Genomic DNA, 20221 nt, shown 5'->3' on the forward strand with positions numbered 1-20221 from the left:
AGCCGGTCTGGGCTGGAGGTGTCCTGACCGCCGGCTTCTAGAAAAGCTGACCTTGAGCCTTAAGACTGGCCGCCAGGGGGCGCCCGCGGGCAGGTGGATTTGTCTCCTCCCGGGGACACCCCCTGCAAGCGCGCTGCTGGCTCGCTCGCTCCCTGTCTTCTCCCTCTGGCTGGCGCTCTCCCCACCTCTCCCTTCCTCATCTTGCTCCCTTTCCTCTCTCTCCCTTCCCATCTCTCTCTTCTTCTTATCATCTTATTTTTTTTTTAAGACGGGGAAAGCAGAGCGAGAAATAAGATTACAAAATGCCACTCGGGTTGCAGGGCACGGGGCAACATCGTCTCCGCCCCTTGACCTCACCCGCTCTTAGTCCAAAGAGGTGGTGGGTGGATGGGTGCTGGGGGGACCGGGGAGAGCGTGCTTGAGATCTCTAACCCTCCGGAGCGTTGACTTTGGTCCCAAGACATTGCTGTGGCTGCCGGGAGAGCGCTGGCGTTGGGCTGGGGCTCCCGGAGAGCCCGCGGGGTGGAGACGGGGGTCGGGTCCTCCCACCCCCGGCCCCCCCAGCCGAGAAGCAGCTGCTGGTTGAGTGCGACCCGAGAGAGAACCCCTGAGGGACACCCACGTCCTCAGCGTCCGCGTCGCTTCGGGAGTTTTGGTTTCGGGAGGCTCGGTCCGCGCGGCGCCCCGGGGGACCGAGCGCGGGGCGGGCGGCGAGGCCCGGCGGCCTTACCACACTGCGGCCTCGTTGAGCTCGGGGTTGGCATGCGACAGGGGTCCGCTGTAGCCACTGGTGCCGCTCATGGGGAAGGGCGGGCTGGGCCCGCCGCTGAACACCTCTCCGGGCAGGGGGTGCAGCGCGCCCGGCAGGCCCGGCTCAGGGCTCGGCGTGTCCGGGTGCGAGATCATGTCGGTGAACCGGGGGTTGTCGCCCGCGTGCGGCCCGGGCAGCGGCGGCTCCAGCGCGCCCAGCGGCGTCGAGCCGGGCCCCGAGGCAGCCAGGAAGCTCGAGTCGGCCGGGGACTGCGCCTGCGACGGCGGGCCGTGCGCGAAGAAGTCGTAGTTGCCTCCCGGCGCGTAGTAGTCGCCTTGGTAGTCTGCGGAGGGGAAGGGGAAGGAGACACCGAACCATGAGAAGCCGAAGCAGGCGAGGCGCCCGGGATCAGCGGAGGGTACCCGGAGAGAGGAAACTCAGAGACTGGGGACCGGGTCGGGGGCGCAGAGACCCCGCCGGGGGAGAGCGGGAGAGCGCGACACTGACCCGAGGTTGGAGAGGGGCCAAGGGAGCGGGAGGCCTGAGCGCCTCGAGATGGTGAGGGTCCCAGGCCCTCGGGGAGGGATTGGGAGAGACGACGGAGAGATTGCAAAAGGACAAGAGACTGAAACTGTAAGAGACGAGACAGAAACCGGAGAGACTTAGAGACAGTGACAGGGAGGGACGCAGGCATGGAAAGACGCCGGACTTCAAAGTCATAGTTTCCTTAAAGACGGACAGAGACCGCTGCGGCCAGAGACACAGAGACAGTGAACAATGCCGGACGGTGTCTCAGAGTTAGGGAGAAACATGCAGAGAGATGCGGAGACAGCGAGAGACAGAGGCAGGGAGAGACCGGCGGAGGGGAGAGGAGGGGCAGCAGGGAGCCAGCAGACTGGGCGAGACCGGGAAAGAGACCCAAAGTCAACAGCAGAGACTGGAGAGCCCCAGAGATCGGAGGTCAAGCGAGACAGTCGAGCAGACGCAGAGACAGAGAGATGAGACAGCCGCGGTTAGAGACACCATGAAACCCAGGGCGGACGGCGAGGAGGAGCGAGACCGGGGATTGAGAGAGACCCATGCGCCCAGGGACTGCGAGACAGCGGACTGGCCTCGTGAGTCCAAGGGAAGTCCACGGATGCGGAGGCCGAGAGGCCGGGAGAGAAGCCAGGCGGGAATGAACGTGAGGACAGAGCAGAGAGAAGTGGCTGAGAACCGGCCGGAGAGAAGCTGGGACCTGGCCAGCGGCCGGAGAGCCAAGGGGCTGGCGGGCTGTGCCAGGAGCGCAGAGTCCGGCCACAGAGCACACAGGGGGGCCTCAGCGCGGTCTCCTCTGTCCCTGCGCCCCACGACCTGGCCCAAGTCCTTTGCCCCTCTAAGTACAGCCCCGGCGCGTTCATCCAGGTGAATACTAGGGTCCAACCATTTGTCCCTGCCTCGCCTGGCCCGGAACGGAGAAAGCTGAGCTCCAGCGGCTTGGGAGAGGACGAGGAAGACGCGGACATTGGCGGGGTCATGCCCAGAGCTCCGCCTGCGCTTGGGGTAGAGGCTGGATCCTCCAGCCTCATCCTGGTGGGTTTGCCAGAAGCTCAGGTTCTGAAGCATTTGGGGACATTGAGCCCTTTGATAAGCTGGTGATAGTTACAGGTTCTCTCCCGAGAAAAATGCACAGACGCACATTTTGCCCGCAAATTCAGGGGGTGCGGGGACTCCAGGTTACACGCCCATCCTGCCTCAGGAAATTGCTTTCGCATCGCCCCTTTAACTGCCTCCCGGAGCGCCTCCTCCAGGTCCTGCGGGACATCTGCTTTCCCCGTCCAGGCGGGCCCCTGAAGGTTTAGGTGGAGGACCCAGGAAAGTAGCATCTTGTGGCCCGCACCAGTGACAACAGCCCGCTTCGTACACCGCGAAAACCATCGCATCCAGAAGACTGTCTCTTCTGCGAACCCACTTCCCCTGCTCGGTTCTGGGGTCTCAGTCGCAGGGCGAATTCCGGACCCCCCCACCCCTCCCCACCCCTCCAAATCCTGAAGTCTGTCCAAATGGGGGGGTCTGGAGGCGTGGCTTGGCGACAGTTTAGGCAACAGCTAAAACGGTTGCCAATTACCTTTTAAAACGACTAATTCCATTCTCCCAAAAAGTAAAGGGGAAGATTGGGAGCGGCGAATTTGGAGCCCCAAAGGGACGGGGACGGGGACGGGGACGGCCGAGGCCCGCAGCGAGCCGGCAAAGCAGCGAAGGCCGCGGCCCCGGCGCGGTGCGCGCCGCCTCCGCCCATATGGCGGCCGGGCCGGAGGTAATTGGAACAAACGCCGTCTGAAAAGGGCACAAAAGCCGCAGCTGGGGCTTTGTCCGCGCTCCCACGGGGAGCCGCCGGCCCCGCCGCCCGGCCCCTTTCTCGCCCGCTGCCGGCCGCCACCGCCGGGATCTCCCAGCGCGGATTAGGCGTGGCTGCCTCGCTGGGGGCTGGGGAGTCCTGCCCCCCATTCCGGGGAATGAGGGGCCCCCAGAGTCCAGCTCCCCACCCCATCCAGCAGGCGCGCAGGGAGAGGAGGCAGCGGGATTGGTGGGGGGCGTAATGGTCCTGGGGGGAAACCTTGGTTAATTACCCGGGCGGGGAAAAATTCCGGGGCCAGTACCGCCCCCACCACCTCGCTGCTCCCGGGATGAGATTTTGTGCGGGAAGGAGGCAAAACTGGGTGGAGAGAGCGGGTGACCGGAACCCGGGGAGGACACGCCCACCGTCCGGGTTGCTTGGGGCTGGGGGGCTGCAGCTCCCCAACCTGGTCTCTGCAACCTGCCAGTTCTCGCCCCAGAAAAAGTGCAGCCTCGCATTTTGCCCACAATTTCTAGGGACCCTGATCGGGTCTCAAAATCTAACCTCCGGGGCCTCTGGATGTGCCGAGGTCAGTTGTGGGGTTCTCTTACCTTCCCTCTTGGGTCTGCCTCAGTGCCTAGCTCCTGCCCCCTCCACATTGCCACTTTTCTAAGAGAAGTTGCCTGTTCCCAACCTGGACTACCAGCCGGGAGCAGGCCTGTGGCGGCACAGAGCGACTCAGGAGCTCAGATCCCTCCCAGGCACAGGCAGAACTGCGGCTCCCCAAATTCAGAGGCTCAAAGCCGGGAAGTGCTTCCTTGAGCCCACAGCTCTGGGAAGGGTAGGACCCAGAGCCAGCATAGCATGGCCCTGAAGCGAAGAGCACAGAAATCTGGGGTTGGGGGAGTTGTGGGTCACCAACCCAGTGTAAGGGAAATGAGGGGCAGGGAGAGAAGGAAGGTAGGAGAAGGGAGAGGGATGTCCAAGCGGAGAGCTCACCCCAGGCCTGAGCCTGGTAGCACCATCTTCCCCCCTTTGTAAACACACCCTCTACAGACCCAAAGACAGAGAGAGTGGACGTCTGGACCCTCGCACCCCGTTCGGAACGAATCCCAGCATGCTTGGGGCTGGAGGGTGGGCAGAGTCTTGCCCAGAGCAACTGCCGGCATTCGGGCTAACAGTGCCAGACGCCGCACGCACCGTCCCCACCGAGGAACAGGAGTTGCTGTCTTCAAAGCTAGTGAGCAGGCGGCCTGGAGTGAATCCAGACCCCCTCCCCTGTCCTGGCGCTGCCCTCCAGTGCTTGGAATCCGCCTTGTGCCAAGTACCGTAGGCACATGGGCCAGGGCAGCAGGAAGGCTGTGTGTCCCGTGTGTCCGTGGGGGCGACGTGCGTGAGGATTTACAGCGCCCGCCTCAGCATGAAGTGCGGGAGTGTGTGTCTGTGGATTTGTGTGTCTCAGTGAGTGTCCCTGGGGTGGTGGTGGAATGTATTTGTGTGTGATCGTGGGTCTAGATGTCCCTGAGGTCTCTGAATCCAAATGTGTGTGTGAGTCTGCCCATGTGTCCTGCGCGGGTGAGGGTGTCACTGTGTATCCTGTATGTGTGTCACTGTATGGGTGAGTCCATGTCTCTGATTCTGTGTCCAGGAGGAGTAGGGGAGTGTGCACGTGTCCATAACCGTGTACGTGCTGCGTGAGTGGGAGGGAGCGAGGGGGGGTGGTCCCCGGGCGACTGAAAGCGCGCTGGCCGGGGCCCTGCGCCCTGCGCCCTCATCGACCAGAACAGCGCGGGCGGAGGTACGGAGCAGCGCGTCCGGGGAGCCCCTTACCTCCGTAGTAGGTGTACGGGGTGGACCCCAACATTTCAGACTCGTCCAAGCGGCCGCCCAGCGGACGCATGCGCCGGGGACTCCGGAAGAAGGCGTGTCTCCGGGCGCCCAGAGCGCTCAGCTGTTTCATCCGGCGTTCTTTGGACCGTCGGTTCTGAAACCACACCTGGAACGGAGGAGGGGGCTGTGAGCCTGGGGTCAGTCGCCTCCCCGCCCCTCCTCTCCCCGCCTGGGTCGGCCCCGCTGGGTCCTAGCGCCTCTTCCGCACCAGGGCTCCCCCGAGGCGGAGGCCGGGCCGGATTAGGCCGGGAGGGGTGGAGAGGGGCCTCGGCGAACCAGCCAAGGGTGAAGGATTTCGCGGACCCGTGGGGCGACTCATAAAGACTTGGGCTTCCCGGTCCTCGGCTCGCCCGCGGCCTGACGGCTTTATAAAGGCCTCCCGCCCGGCATGGCTTTCCCCTCGGCCCCTCAGCCCCAGAGACGGGCTCTGGCGGTTGATCTGTCTGCCCGCGCATGGCGCAGGGAGGGGACGTGTGACAAACGTCGCCTCTTTCTTTGCTCCGAAGGTGGGAGGAAAGGAGGGGTCCCGGACTTAAAACCTTCCTTGAACAATGCGGGGGAGCAGATTTCAGAGAGGTGAAGTGACCCGCCCCAAATCGCAGCGCCAGGAGGACAGCAGGGCTGGACTAAATCTTTTGACTCAGAGCCCCTGACCCCGGGCGGGTGCCCCGCTGTCCCCGACCTCGGGCGCACCGTCTGCTCCTAGACCAGAAGCCGGAGCGCTCCTCGCCAACCAGGCTCCAGAGGCTCCTCCGAGACTCCCGGACGCAGCAGGGCCAGGGAGGTGTCACCGAGCCCGGGCCACACCTGGATGACGCGCATGTTGAGGCCGGTCTCCTGCGCCAGCTGCTCGCGGATGTGGCGGGTGGGCTTGGGCGTGGCGGCGAATGCGGCCTTGAGCGTCTCCAGCTGCTTGGCTTTGATGGTGGTGCGCGGGCCGCGTCGCTTGGTGCCCGAGTTCTGCTCCTCGTTCTCGTTGTTGGCTGTCTCCTTGTCCGACGAGGTCGAGTTGTCCGTCTCCTTGGGGTCGTCCTGCAGCGGGTCCTGGAGGTCCGGGGACAAACTGCGGTCCGTACAGGATGACACTGCGGGGCGGATGGATCGGGAAGGGGACAGCGGCGTCAGCTGCGGCCCGACGCCTCTCCAATCCAGTGGCCGGTTCCAGCCGGCCCAGGCTACCGCGGGCTGCGCTGGGTTCCCTCCCAAACCTGCGACAGCCCCTCCCCCAGGGACCTGGCGCCCGCCCACTCTCTCCAGGCGGGGCTGGGCCTTTGGAAGGGCTTCCTAAGCCCTCTCAGCTATTGCCTGGGTAAGGGGGGTGGGGGGCGCCCTCTGGATCTTCTTCTCTCTCTCCTTCCTCTAGACCCCAGTCAACGTCCTCCCAGTGCACCTAGAAATTACCTGGAGCTCAGATGACACAGAAGGAATCGAATTGGGCTGTTTCGAATTAGGGAAGGAGGGCCACTTGGAAAAGCCGCCTGAATTGGAGGAGGGCGGGGAAGAGCTGGCGGCTCCCGGTTCCCCAGTAGGACCGGCTGCAACGCTTTCTTTTCCCCAACCTCCAACCCCTCGCCTTGCCCTAGCACTGCTTAGTGGGTGAGCCCGAGTCGTGAGCTCTGAGCTGGGCACAGACCTCCCACAGGCGGCAAAGTAGAGGCTGGACAGGGCAGGAGGGCGCTGGGGCCCAAGGCTAGGAAGGGGCTGAGGCCTGCATACCTGAGTTGAGGCTGCCCTCCTTGAGGCTGGATGAGCTCAGGTAGTCGTCTTTGCACACGAACTTGTTCTCGTCGATGACGTAGAGCTCCTCGCCGGTAGACAGCTGCTTGTTGCACACCATGCAGGTGAAGCAGTTGAGGTGAAAGACTTTGCTGCGGGCCTTGCGCACCAGGTCGCTGGGCGAGATGCCTTGCGCACAGCCAGCGCACTTGGTGCCGAAGCGCCTGCGGACACAAGGTGCCTGTCACTATGGGGTGGGCCTGGTGTCCAGTCCTCAGCCCCTGACCTCTTCCCACCCACCCTGGCTTCTGAGAAGCCTCCATTTCCACAGCTGTCAAACAGAGCCCCAATCATGCACGCCCAGGCCAGAGCAGGAGATGCAGCGCAAATGTCCTGGGCTGTTCTCGGGACTAGGGCAGCCGTGCCTCCACTGGGCTTATTCACACTCTACTGGGCTGTGAAGGGGCAGGCAATGCGTGCAGCCTTGAGCCAAGCAGAGGGCCCTGAGTGTCCTAAGATGCCACCCCTCATCCCAACCCCTGCCAGACCTGCCTGGGCTGCTCCAGGCAAACTCAGAGTTCATGAAGGATTTGAAGCCAGGTGGGCAGGGTTTGGACCACTTCATGGCTTGGCCTCCTGGACCCTGTCTAGTCTGCCGGTGCCCGGGTAGGGCCAATCTGCCTGGCTGGCTGGTCCAAGCAGGGAGCCCCTCCCCTGGGCCAGACTTTAGCAGGAAGGGGGAACCTTCCATGGATTCCCAGCGCCAACTAAGAGGCTGTCCAATCCCCACACTGCCCCCTCCATGGAGCTAGGCAGGAGCTGTGGACAGCAGGACCTCGAAGGGGTACACTCTAGGAAGCAAGGACTGAGTTCCAGCCACCCCCCATCCCCAATCTCTGGCCCTGGCAGGCAGCAGGGGACTGTGAACAGAAGGCAACCATAAACCTTGCATGGCCAGGGCAGGGATCTCTCAAATCCCCCCTTTCCCGCCTTCCTGATCTAATTCCTTTTCTTTCTTCCTTGAGCCCAGAGAGAAAGCTGGTTTCCCCTGAAATAGGTGGTGCAGACCCCCACCAATAGGGGTGAGGTGCAGGTTGGCGGGGAGAGGGAGGGCCCAGGACTCTGGGGACCCCACATCTACTCACACCCACGTCTCTAAACAGGGCGAATTTGGGTGACATTGATGTAGTGAGGGCATTAGAAGCCATAAGTCACTTTTGGCCTTATCCGGCAGCGTAATTGGCCATATGCACCTTATCAAAAATCATTAGGCGCCTTGCAAGCACCGCCACATTAGGGGCGTTGGGCCTCCGGGGCCGGGGAGTTTACACGTGTAAAGGCGCGGCTGACATTTTCTCCTATTCAAATTCCCTAGTGCGGAGCCGCTGGGGCCGGCGGGCTGCCTTTCTCCGCGGTGTTGATCACGCCCCTCTTCCTGGGCGCCCGGAATTCGCGTTCACAAAGCCGGCCCTGGGCGCCCAGTGGAAGCAGGCAGGGCTAAGCTACCGCCAACCCCACAGGCACCCAGGCTGTCCCTCTGCATTTCCCAGTTGGGAAACTGAGGCCCAGAGAGGCGATCTGCCCCGGCCCACCTGAGGGTCCGCACGGGCTGGGGGGAGGTGGGTGACACAGCCCCTGGCTAGACCCGGGAGGTCCTGATTCTCAGCCTTGATTTCATTTGTGCTTTTCAACATGGGAGGAAAGGGGTTTAAGGGGTTAGGAGGGAAGGAGGGGAAGGTTCCCTCCCCCCATCACCAGGGGAGACCTTCCTCGCTGGGCCCCCTCTGGAGCTGAGAAGTTTCTGTTTGTACAGGAGGGCGGCCTGTGGGTTCACGCAGTCTGCCCAGAGGGAGAAGACCCCGGCCATCCCTAACTCCAGTAAAAATCCTTCCTCTGCCAGGATGGGGCTTGAAGCTTCCGTCCTGGGGTTGCAGCGGCCAGAAAGGGGCAGAGACTGATGGAGAGCAAGTTTGTCAGGGCTTCCTTCCCCTGCCCCACCACCGCTCCCAGCCGCCCTGGAGGAGCGACCGACCGCGAGGCAGCCAGGCAGCTCCTTCCTCCGCCTGGGCTAGGGCCCTTTCCTGGACCGAGGGCAGGAGGAGAGCAAAGTGCTGCCCCGCTCACCATCGAAGCTTGTGAGCCCGGGGGGCTCGTGTGGGTATCGTGGTCTCCCCTTCCCCGACTCCCCAGTAGAGCGCGCACAGGGCGGGCGCGCAGGCAGCAGGGCGGCGCGGCCTCTTACCTGAAGAAGTCATTTTTGCAGTAGAGCTTGCCCTCGCGCGAGAAGCACTTCTCCGAGAGGTTGGTTTTGCACTCGCAGCACTGAACACATTTGATGTGCCACGCGCGGTCCAGCACGTTCAGCAGAAAGCGGTCGAGGATGGGCCGCTCGCAACCGGCACAGTGCACCATCATAGCCGCGCGCCCCGGCGGCTCGGGCCGCCTCGCCCTCCCTGTGGGCCCCTGGCCCTCGGGCCTTCCGGGCCGCCGCTGCGCTTCCCTCTGGTCTCAGCAGCGGCTGGGCGAGTCCGGTCCGGACCAAGACTCGGCCGGTCAAGTCCTCGGGCGATCGCTGGCCTGGAGCCGGGCTGCCCAGAGTGGGGTGCGGGGTGGTGGCGTTCACCGCCTCATGCCACGGGCCGCGCGCCCCGGCGCCTGTTCCGGGCTCCCCCAGGTGTCTCGGGTGGCTGCTGGCCTCGGCGCTGCCGAGCGGCTTTCCCCGGTGGCGGAGGCGCCGGCACTTTCCCCCACTTTCAAGCGGTCCCGATCCTCATCTTTGTCTGGCCGCCGCCTAATTCGCGCATCCTTATTCAGATTTGGTGACGTGGCGCGGCACGTAGGGGGCCCGGCGGCCAATGGGCGCACCGTGGCCATGGCAACCTCTTAAATTTATAGCATATCTAAATTGGCTACAGCTTTGCGGTCCGGACAGAGCAAAAAAAACAAGGCATCAGTATTGTTGAGTATTAGCTTGTACCTGGTTCCGAGGCTAAGTAAGTATTTACCTTCCAGTTTGGGGCTGGGGGGCAGGGGCCGCGCGATCCGAAAACTGCGTCTCTCTTCCTCTCTCTCTCTCTCTCTCTGTCTCTCTCCTCACAAATACCTGGGGGTCAGGGTTCTAAGGCCTAGTCTAGGAGGTCCCCCGCCCCCTTCGCCGTCCCTGGAACTTGCAGAAGTTGCCGGTGGCCGGGAGCGCGCTACGTCCGCCCCCGTTGCCCAGCCCAGCCCGCCAGATTGGACTCACCCACCCCCGCGCCTCTGGGGTCAGCGCCCCGGAGCTGGGCCAGCGCGGTTCTCCGGGCTCCCGGAGTTGGCCCCGGCTTCTTTTGTCATACACGGGGATGGGGCCCAGCGGTGCCTTTCTCATGGAGAGAGCCAGTGGAGGCCGCGCGGCTGCAGAGCCCAGGCCCAGGCCCAGGTTGGGGCGGTGGTGATGGGGTGGTGTCATTAGGCCTGGCCCCGGACTCCGGAGTTTCAGGCCCCAGCCGCCACTTACAGAGCTCTGGGGGAGAAGTGGAGAGGGCTGAGATGAGGGTGGAGGCTCTTCCCGAAGACAGCTCGCAGGTGGCACTGGCCACGTCTCCCCTTTCCTCGCGGCACCTTCCAGATCCCTGTCAGCCAGTCGGGGCCCTGTGGTGAGTGGGTCCCACGGCCGAGTCGGGGGACGCCAGCGACTGCGTGGGCGTTGTTTGCACTCACACCGCGTGTGGGCTGAGTGTGCAAGTTCAGTCCCTCGTTGGGCGCTGGAGGAGAGGCGCACGTGTGTTCCGGGCTCGGCAGGGCGCCGAGGGTGTCGGGAGTGTGTGTGGGGGTGATCGCAGGCGTGTCAGGGAGGGGGTTGTGGTTCTGAGGGGGAGGCCTCCTTTCCCTTGGGGCCACCGGGCGCTCCAAGTTGGAGAAGCCGGGAATGTGTGGCCAGGACATTCGTTTCCTGACAAGCTCGGAGAAAGAGGGCTGAGGAGGGTAGGGCCTGGGCTCCAGGGCTGGAACTAGCGGGTTTTTTGTGCCCAGACTTGGCTGTGAGCGTTTGTTTGGGTGTATTTACTGAATCTGTGCGTGTATACTCAATGTTTCAGAATCGCATTTTTGCATATGTTTTTAGTATGTTAGTAATCAATCCTGGGAGTGCATTTTGGTATGTGTATTTTTGTGTGTGCAAATTTGTGTGTTTATAATTGTGTATGGTCCTGCTAACGTTTGTATGTATCAACGTGTGCACTTTTATTTTCCCTGGGCTGTGTGTACGTGTGTACGTTTACGCGAGACCGAATGAATGTGAGGGTGTTTGCATGTGTACGTGTGCATTTGTGTAAGAGTATTTGTGTATGTGTGTGCAAACACTGATGTGAAGGTGTCCTTTAAAAACAGGAGTGTGTGTGTTTGTATGTAGGTGAGCATGTGCGTGCCTGAGACCCTGAGCTGGGCTGGGTGTGTTTGTGAGTACAGAATTTTGAAGATCTATGTTTGTGTGCCAGTCACTCTGTGTGCCTGTGTGTGTGTGTATTTGTGCAGACAGTAGTATTTTTGTTCACGTAACTCCTGTAGGTTTTTTGGGGTGTGTTTTTATGTGTGTTTGTAGGTGACTCCTGACGGCACTTACCTTCACGGATCGGAGGTGGGGGAGGTAGGATTTGTGGATGCCTGTATTGGGGCACAGAGAGGCTCACTTGTCCCCCTGTTTCTTTTCAGGTCTAGTGCTGTCCCCGCAGTCTCTAGGGGAGGTGATCTTGCTGGGGACAGGGAATTGATAGGTGCCGGTCACTGGGTGGAGCACTGACCCACCAGCCAGGCCTCTGGAAAAGGCGTCCTCAACCTGGGCAGCTTCTGCCTTGTCGGTGTTGTTACCTGATCGACCAGCTTGTCAGGGGACAGGTGTCCACACTGCATAGCAGTGATAGTAGTGAGGCCAGTTAGAGCCCAGCTCTGTCGGAACAAGCAGGATGGATCTCACTTGGCCTCCCAGGCCCGTTTGGAGAGAGGCTCCAGATGAAAGTGCAGTTTCTGGCAGCACCTGGCCCTGCTCACCCGGTACATGAAGGATCCTTGAGCTCTGGCAGGGCAGAGGCGGGAAGACGTAAGAACGCAGAGAGGAGAGAGGCGCCCGGGCTCCCGGTGGAGGTGAATGGCTCTGCCTTCTCCGTCTTTGTCTCACTGGGGTTGTTTCTGTCTCTCCTGTGTTCACCATGTCTCTGCTTTTCTTTCTATCTCTGTTTCTCCTTGACGCCCAGTCTGTTCTCTTTCTGTTTCCCTTTCCTTCTGTTTCTCTTTCTCTTTCTTTCTCTGTTTCTCTCCCTTTTTTGTTTTCCTTCCTCAGCCTCTCCGCTGGGGCTTCTGAATCCAGCATCCGCTCAATGCTGAGATTAGCGCTTCTCATTGTGCACCGACCGTACAGATTTTGGGGTGTGGGGAGCAGACTTGCACGCCCCACCCACACCCTCCACAGTCATTAAAAACCTCCCTCTGACCACTTTCTTCTCTGCTCCAGACTAGGCGCACGGAGCCCACTCTCCCCCAAACCCCCACAAAATATCCAGAGAGCCAGGTCTGGTGTGTGTTCCCAGCCTGGGCTCTGCTCACCCACTGGCAGTGGGGGCCTGTGTTCCCAGCTCCATCCGACTCTCAGACAAACCCACTTGCCCTCCTCTCCTGGATTGTTTAAATGCCACTGCACAGCCAGGCCCCAGCCACCACTTTGCCAGGCCAGTGATGTTGCAGGAATAGGGAACAATATCACATAGCAGCCCTGAGTAGGGATGCGGTGAGTCACACGGGGCTCAATCCCTGCTTGCAGGAGATGGGGAATCTGCTTCCAGAAGCCCTGGTCTGACCTTCCTTCCATCCTACCCGAGTCAAGTCGCAGCCACCCACAGTTGCCCTGGGGACCTTGCCCTCGGTACAGCTCAGCTCCGCCCCAGCTCCCAAACCCCCTGGCCCCAGCTGGGCTGCTCTGAAGCCAGCTCAGCCTTCTCCACCCCGTCACCTTCCGGGGTGCACAGCATCGGAAAATTCCAGAAGACCAACTATTAGACACATCCTACCCTAACAGCGCTAACAGATGGTGACAAGGCAGCGAAATCCCCTCCTATATGTAACTAATAAACCGCTTGTGTCTTAACAGGGTAATGCATGGAGACGCAATGTCACTTATACAAGATGTTGATGGAATTTACTATATAAAAATCTTCCTCCTAGAGTAAAGAGTATCAACATTACAACTCGACAGACGGCGGCGGGATAAGTAAAACAGACAAAAGACAAACAAGATAATAATCTGTTTCCAATCACTTAAGCCCTGTAGAGTTAGTAATATGCGGCTTGCATATTCCCCCTTGAGTTCGGTAATTAATTACCGGCGAGGAGGCGCACACCCGCCCCGGGTGGGAGTTTTGAGGCGCCGCTGAGCTGGGGCGTGGGGTGGGGGTGACTTTCTCGACTTCTTCAGTTGGGGACATGGGGCAGCGGGCTCTTCTGGACTTTGGGAGCTGACCTTCCCGCACGTTGAAGAGGACACTTCAGTTGGACCTCTCTACTCCTCACCGGAAAGTCTCCTGCCTGGGGGATTCTGCGGTCAAGCAGGGATGGGGGCTTCTCCGGCGGCCAGCCTGTTTCCTGGCTCCTCCGAACACACCTCCTGTCTTTGAACGGCCAGGAGTGGCCTGCTTCTCGGGCAACGCGCGCTGGGGGCCGCGGTGGCTGGGGGAACCCGGGAGGCCCTCTCCCTGCCCTCTTCTCCCCGTAGTATCTTGGGCGACGCAGCCGGTCCTCTCCCGACTTCGATCATTACCCCTCCCCCCAACACGCAGCCTCCCCCCACCCGCCCCCCAAGAGCCAGCTCGGCTTTAACATTAAACAAACGCAGCGAGCGCCTCGGAGCTGCGCTCTCGGCCGGGTCTGCGCGGCGGCGGCGGCGGCGGCGTTACAAATTGTAAATTTAAATTGCTCGCCGGATTCATTACCTCCCCTCTTTGATTTCAGCCAGCCGTGAAAAATTATACTGGTGTACCACTGAGAAACTGTTTTGCCGCAAAGAGCCTACGCCTAATCACTGGCTTTCTCCCTCCGACAAAAGTGTAATTATTTTGTTTGGGGTGTAAATATAGACCGCGCCGCGCACACACACTCAGCGCCCCGCCGCGCCGCAGCGCACCGCCCGCCGCCGAGCCGAGTCGGGCTCCGAGTGGGAGCGCGCGGGAAGCCTGGGCCCCGCTGCCCCGAGGCCGGAGCAGGGCAGCTGGTTTGGCGCTCCGGCGAGACCCAGCGAGCCGAGCCGGCAGGCCGGGTCCCCGGCCTCTGCCCTCCGGAGTCTGGGTTTGCCCGAGGACCCCGGGACCGTGTGCGCCCAGGCGGGCGGGAGAGGACGCCGCTGGGGTGCGATGGGTGAGGGCAGGGCACGAGCTCAGGCCTAAGCATCCGCGCAGGGACGCGGGACGGATGGCGGGGCTGGGAGTCCAGTGGCGGGGGCGGGGGGGTGGATGGATTTTCTGGGGACCCCGTGGGGGCAGCCGGCTGGGGACACCCCGGAGCCCAGGCAGGGAGAGTGGCTCTGCCTGGGCGGAACCCTAGGAGGCGGGGGCAACGCGCGGCTGGTGTGCGCCACTCGCGCTCGCGCCGTGGACCGCTTGGTTTCCAGAGCATCTCTGTGGGGCGCAGGGCCTCCCTGTCAGTTGGATCCTGAGCGGCTTAATTAACGGTCTGGTTAACTGGGCAGGCCCGACCCGGGACATTTAATCAAAAAGGCAGGGAGTCCTCCCTCCCTTCCCTCCTCTCTCTTCCCTCCTTCCTTTCTCCCTCCCTCCGTTCTTTCCTTCCTTCCTCCCTCCCTCCCTTCCTTCACAGGGAGAGCTTCAAGGGACGGGAATTAAATCAACCCCTCTCCAAGTTTACCCCCTTCCCAATCTTCCTTCTGTCCCCAGCTCCGGGAAGGGGGGCTCCAGTCTGAACTCAACCCCAGTCCAGTATCTGGGCTGGAACTTTAAGGGAGCTGCAGGTGGAGAGGGCAGGGGTCGGGCGTCACCCTCAGAGTCAGCTTCACGGGCGTGGCATTGGGGCCCGGCTAGTGGAGGTCTGCTGGGCTCCCGGGGCAGGCGGGAGGGCAGTGACTGAGCAGCTACCTGGCCCTGAAACTTAGTGCACATGCGGGCTTGTGAGCACTGGCCACCTCAGAGATGTCACCGGGGCGGGGTGTGGGAGTCCCCTCTTTCCTTAGTGCAACCCCCCCTTCCTGGAATGCCCCCCGGAGGTCCCACTCCTTGGGCTGTCCGGCCAGTCAAGCAGGCTACAGTCCCCTGTTGGATGCTCATCCCCAGGACAGACCTCAGGCTCCCGTTGCCAGGAGAGCACGGTCTGGGGTTGATTCCCAGAAGGGGGCCTGGGAGAGACGGAAGGAAAGGTGCAAGCCAGTCGTCCACCTTGTGAGGGAAACGTTAACGTTTTAATTCAGAGCGGGAAAGCCCGGTACTTGGTGCAGAACGGCCCAGCTACCGGGCCAAATGCGGGCAAAGCGCAGATTGTGGGCGTCCAGCTGCCCTGAGCTCGCCCGGGGCCCAGCCGAGCACTGAGCACTGCCCGACTCTCCTCATCCTCGCACTGGGGGCTGAGAGGCAGCGCTCCGGCCGGCGGGACTTTGCTTTCTGTCCCTCTGCCCCCACTAAGACTATGTGACAGTAGAGGCCATCCACCGGGTCCTGGGAGCTGTTTCTAAGAAAATGCCTGCAGCCCTACCCCGGTTCTGGAGCCCAAAGAGGGGGCACTTTCCAGGGACCCCTAACCTCCAAAATAAAGGTCCCCCAGACTTTCTAATTTTCCTCCCTCTGACCAGCTAGTCCATGTTTGGATTTGTGTCTCGCTCCCCTTGTCTTTACTCTTGTTTGGTCTTTGATAGCTCCAGTTCTCCCTCCCTCCCTCCCTCTCACTCTCTCCTCTCCCACACCCTCTCCCCGCCTCTCCATATCCCACCTCCTTTTTGTTAGCCTAATATGGGTTCCTTTAGAATTCACTGGACTTTGGCAGCCCGGGCGCTGCGTGTGTGTGTATGTGTGTGTGTGTGTGTGTGTGTGTGTGCCCGTGCGTGTGTGAGTGCGCGCCCGTGCGCATGTATTTCTCGGTTGCTAATGATTGTGTGTTGATAGAGTAATGCAGTGGCCTCATTAGCCTTTGTTTAGAAGGTGTTAAAAGGGAAATCTGCATCGGAAAGCGGCGGTTTACACAGCAGCGGGGCTGAACACCCAGTGCCTGAGCAGCTGTGGGGGGGGCGCCCCACCTCCCCAGGCACCCTCCGCTGCGGACCCCGGGAGGGGGGAGGGGACCAGGGAAGGCGACCCCCAGCTCCTTCCTCCCAAGGCGAGTATGTTTACCCGGCTGGACGCCCTTCTGCTCTGCGGGGACCACAGCGGGGATCGCGCTCTCTCTAAAACTCTTCTGAGCTGCTCTAAGGCGCGCGGTGGCCTTTCTCCTCCAGGTTTCTTGGCGAGGAATAAGGGGAGGGCAGAATGCTGTTTCTGGAAAAAAAAAATTCCAGGGATTTTTTTAGCGGGGTGGGTGAGGCATCTTATTTTAGAGGGGAATACAAACCAGTCCGCAGAGACTCGGGGTCTTCTGGCTGGTTGGTTGGTGGCGATCTCCCTGCCTTCGGGTGCCCATGGGGGGGCCCCACGCTTGAGAGGGTCTGCAAAAAGTCCTCTTTCTTTCTTCCTAACACATTCGAAGACCCCCATAGGAAGGGCCTTCCTTGAGCGGGAGGTTCATTCTTAAACTTATTTTCCTAGTCTGCCCCCACCCTAGGGCTCCACTTAGGGGCGAATTCCGTGAGAACCAAGTCATAGCTAGGCTGGCCTACTTCCCTAGAGCCTGGCAGAAGCGCATAACTTCACTGAGCCTGGGCTAGGGTGTGTGTTTGTGTGTGTGTGTGTGTACGTTTATGTATGTGTGTGTAGGATTTGGAGAACGAGCTTAGTGCTCGACATTTTTCACCCTCTGGGGGAAGCAAGATTTCAGGCAGAGCAGAATGTGAGAAGAAATCCCTTTTATCCTGGATCCTACGAAAGGACTCAGAAAAAATATATTTTCAGTAGCCTCTGTGGGTGCAGCTTGTTGAACTTGGAGCCGGACGCTTTTCCTGGGCAAAGGGAGAAAACACGCTGCTGAATTTGTGCGGGCGCAGGTCGGGGGGAATGTATGGATTCTGTTTGTAACACAATTCATCTCCGTTTTAATTAATTTATTTATTTTAAATTATTTATATATTTATTTGTTGCTTGCCGCGACGCGATTGCATCAGAAGAAACAATTTCTCATCTTTCTGGCTTCCCCCTGCAAGCGTCGGTTTTCTCTCCCCTGGATTTGAGGGTACGGGTCTGGGGGCGAGGCTCAGCTGGTCTGGGCGTCCTTGCGCGTCCATAGCCTCGAACACGCACCCGCGAAGCGTTGGGCGTCGCTGCTTTTTTGTTTGTTTGGTTTTTGTTTTGTTTGGTTTTGGTGGCAGGCGAGGTGTTGTCTACGCACGGATCGTGGGCGACTGGGACCTCGGTCAGTGACAATGCAATGAATTCTAAACCCAATCTGAACTCGCCACGGGCGACCCCCGGCTCCCGCCCCCCACTCCAATACCCTGTAGGCAGAAGCGAGGTTCTGCGGGAAACCAGGTGAAAATAGGCCGCTGAGATGCGATTTGATCAGGGCCGAGTTCGGAGGATGCGGGGAGAGGGTAGAAAAATCTCTACCGCTCTGCTCTGCGCTGTCTCTCTTTCTCCCCCGAGCAGGTTTGTCGGAGAAGGCAGGGGCGAGCCCGCGGTCGCTGCCTGGCTGTGCACGAGCGCCGGAGTTTGGACGAAGACAAAGGCCGGAGCTGTCCGCGGTGCTGAACCCGCCGCTCGCCGCGGGGGCGAAAGGGCTCCGGGAACCAGCCCTCGCCTCACTTATCCGCCTCCTTCTCTCTCTCCTTCGTTCTGTCACTCTCGCCTTCCCTTGTGTTTATTTCACTTTTTGGGGGCCTCTCCTTACAACCTGCGTCCTGTACACAGGTATGCATATATGTGTATCTCAAAGAACAAAACGATTGATTAAAGACGGTGTCTTTTCCTTTCTTCCCAAATAATGTCAGAAAGGTTTGTTTTAACTACACTCTAAAACAGACGAAAAGAGCTATTTCCACCTCCAAAGAAATGGAAATTATAGAACAATAGAACTAAACCACAACAAATGCCATGAACCTGTCCTTTGATTTATTCTGAACAAGAGGCAAAGGATTTAGAAATTTAAGCTTCAGGAATATCACATCCCTGACATCCTAACTTCTTGGGGAGAGAAGTAGGAGAGTTGGGGAGGATTGGTGGTCCCACACAAAGGTGAACAGACTATGGCACCTGCCCAAGTGAAGAAAGATGGCTTGTGAGGTTCAAAGTGATGGACATTAAGCTGACCTACCCCTTTGAGGCAGAGATGAGATTTGCAAGGATAACAATCTTCAGGATTATTAAGAGAGTTTGGGTACAAAAGGGTTAATCTGGTTCTTCATTTTCTAAATGTTACCCATGCGCCTAGCATGGTGTATAACCAAGAGTATTCCTCTGCTCAAATTTGCATGCAGCACTTGTCTAAATAAGTTTGTGCAAGAGAGAAAAAAACCCACACACTGCCTCCCCCTGAGAGCACACCCATTTTAGTGCACACAGATCTGCATGTATTCCCTCTAGCATCTCATAGATACACTGCCTCCCAGACAGCCCAAATGCCCTGGGGCCATATCTTCATCTGGTCTTCACAGCACCCTCCAAGCCTCCTCACTGCAGGAGTGTCAGCGTTGCCAATACATATGGAGAGGGGTCCCTGTGAATTCAATGGGATGCGATCACTTCTGTTCCCTCCCTGGACATTGTAGAGCTAATTTGCCTGTAAAGGCAGAGAAACCAGAATTCTCCACCTGGAAGAATTTGTAATAAAGGGTTCGGATAATGACACTCCAGTTCCTCCAGACACTGACTGTCGTCTTCTTACTCAGACACCCTTAGATCTTTCATTGAGACCCATGTGGTCATCCCTTTGGACAATGTACCTGTCGACCTCTCAGAATGCAGATCCTCATGGTGCCAGGAGAGAAGCCCAGACCTTGGGTGGGATGGGGGTATAACTTTTTCAAAAGTCATTCCTTGAGTGACCACTATGTGCATTTGATTTCTTGGTCTTCGTTACAACTCTGAAAAGTGCTAAATATTTATCATGGCCCCATTTTATAAGTGAGGAAACCGAGGCCCAGATATGTTTATGAAGTTACTTATAGTTATGCAGTGTGAAGGCCTATGATTCTAACCAAGATTTTATTGGCTTTGGAGACTGTGCTTGTGCTTGCTCTAATATTCCATGATTTTCTGGGGCCACATGGGTGGTTACATTGTAGTTACAATGCTAATTTTTTTTTTTTTTTAGCACGATTCCTTTGGATTCACTGGCCATTATGACCTATAGTCTGGACTTGAAGTTGGTTTAAATTTTAACTTTGAAAACAAGAAATAAAAATGGAGAGGACACAAGGGTCTCCCTTCATGTGGGTTGGGTGGGTATTTCACAGAATGGGACCAGCTTACCGTGAAAATCTCTTAGACGCACACTTAGGAGTCATCCTTGACTTCCCCTTTCTCCCCTGCCTTGAATCCAATCCATTTAGCAAGTTCAGTTAGCTCTGCCTCCAAAATATATTCCAACCCATCTACTTCTCATCTGCCCCTCCATTATCACCCTGGTCCAAGCCACCACCATCTCATCTGTTTTATAGAAGTAGTCTCCTGACTGGACTCCCTGTTTCTTCCATCCTTGCCCTCCTCTGCGATCTATTCTCTGCACTATAACTAAAGTTATATTTTAAAATCATAAATCAGATCTTGTCATTTTGCTTTTGACCCTCCAACAACTCCCATTGCACTTAGAATAAAATCCATACTCCTCACCCCGGTCTGCAGGGCTCCCTGTGATTGGCTCCTGCTCACATCTCCTAACACGCCCCCGCTGTGTCTCACACAGACTTAGTTTTTCTCACCTTGAGACCTCTGCACTTGGCTTGCCCCTCTGCCCTCAGATCCTCACACAGCTGGCTTCCTTTTTTCATGTATATCTCGGTTCCAATGTTAACTCCTCAAAGAAGTCTTTCTTAACCATCTTATCTCAAAGCACCCCATCTCCCATCACTCTCCAGCCCACCTCTCTGTTTTCTTTGTAGCCCTTATCAATATCTAGAACGATCCTATTTATATGTTTAGGTGCATACTGTCTGTCTGTCTTAATGAAATATCAGTTCCATGAGGGCAGAGAGACTGTGTTTGTCTTGCTCATGGTTGAATCCCCAGTGCCTGGCTCAGTACCTGGAACATAGTTGCTCAATACATATTTGTTAACTGAATGAATAATGAATGAATAGGTAGAGCTACAGAAGTGAAAGATGAATGGGACAGAGCTGAAAAGAGACTGAGCTTTATTTGCCCATCTTCTGAGACCTGCAAGTGGAGCAGCTGGCTGGGTGGGTTCCCAACTGGGAATGAGGAAGGAAAGAAAAGCTTGCC

General features: G+C 58.7%; 1 protein-coding gene across 1 annotated transcript; it reads right to left on the bottom strand.

Annotated features, from left to right (window-relative positions):
* Nucleotides 1–412: 412 nt before the first annotated feature.
* On the bottom strand, nt 413–9657 carry LHX5 (LIM homeobox 5). The gene is made up of 5 exons (XM_012663441.1): nt 8917–9657; nt 6675–6898; nt 5766–6043; nt 4899–5064; nt 413–1094 (listed from the first exon to the last, which is right to left on the bottom strand). The coding sequence occupies exons 1-5, from the start codon at nt 9087–9089 to the stop codon at nt 727–729; spliced, it is 1209 nt and encodes a 402-aa protein (XP_012518895.1). The 5' UTR covers nt 9090–9657; the 3' UTR covers nt 413–726.
* Between the last annotated feature and the right edge of the window lie 10564 nt (nt 9658–20221).

The sequence above is a fragment of the Propithecus coquereli genome, unplaced genomic scaffold (assembly GCF_000956105.1).
Source record: "Propithecus coquereli isolate 6110/MARCELLA unplaced genomic scaffold, Pcoq_1.0 Scaffold81, whole genome shotgun sequence".
NCBI classification, from domain to species: Eukaryota; Metazoa; Chordata; class Mammalia; order Primates; family Indriidae; genus Propithecus; species Propithecus coquereli.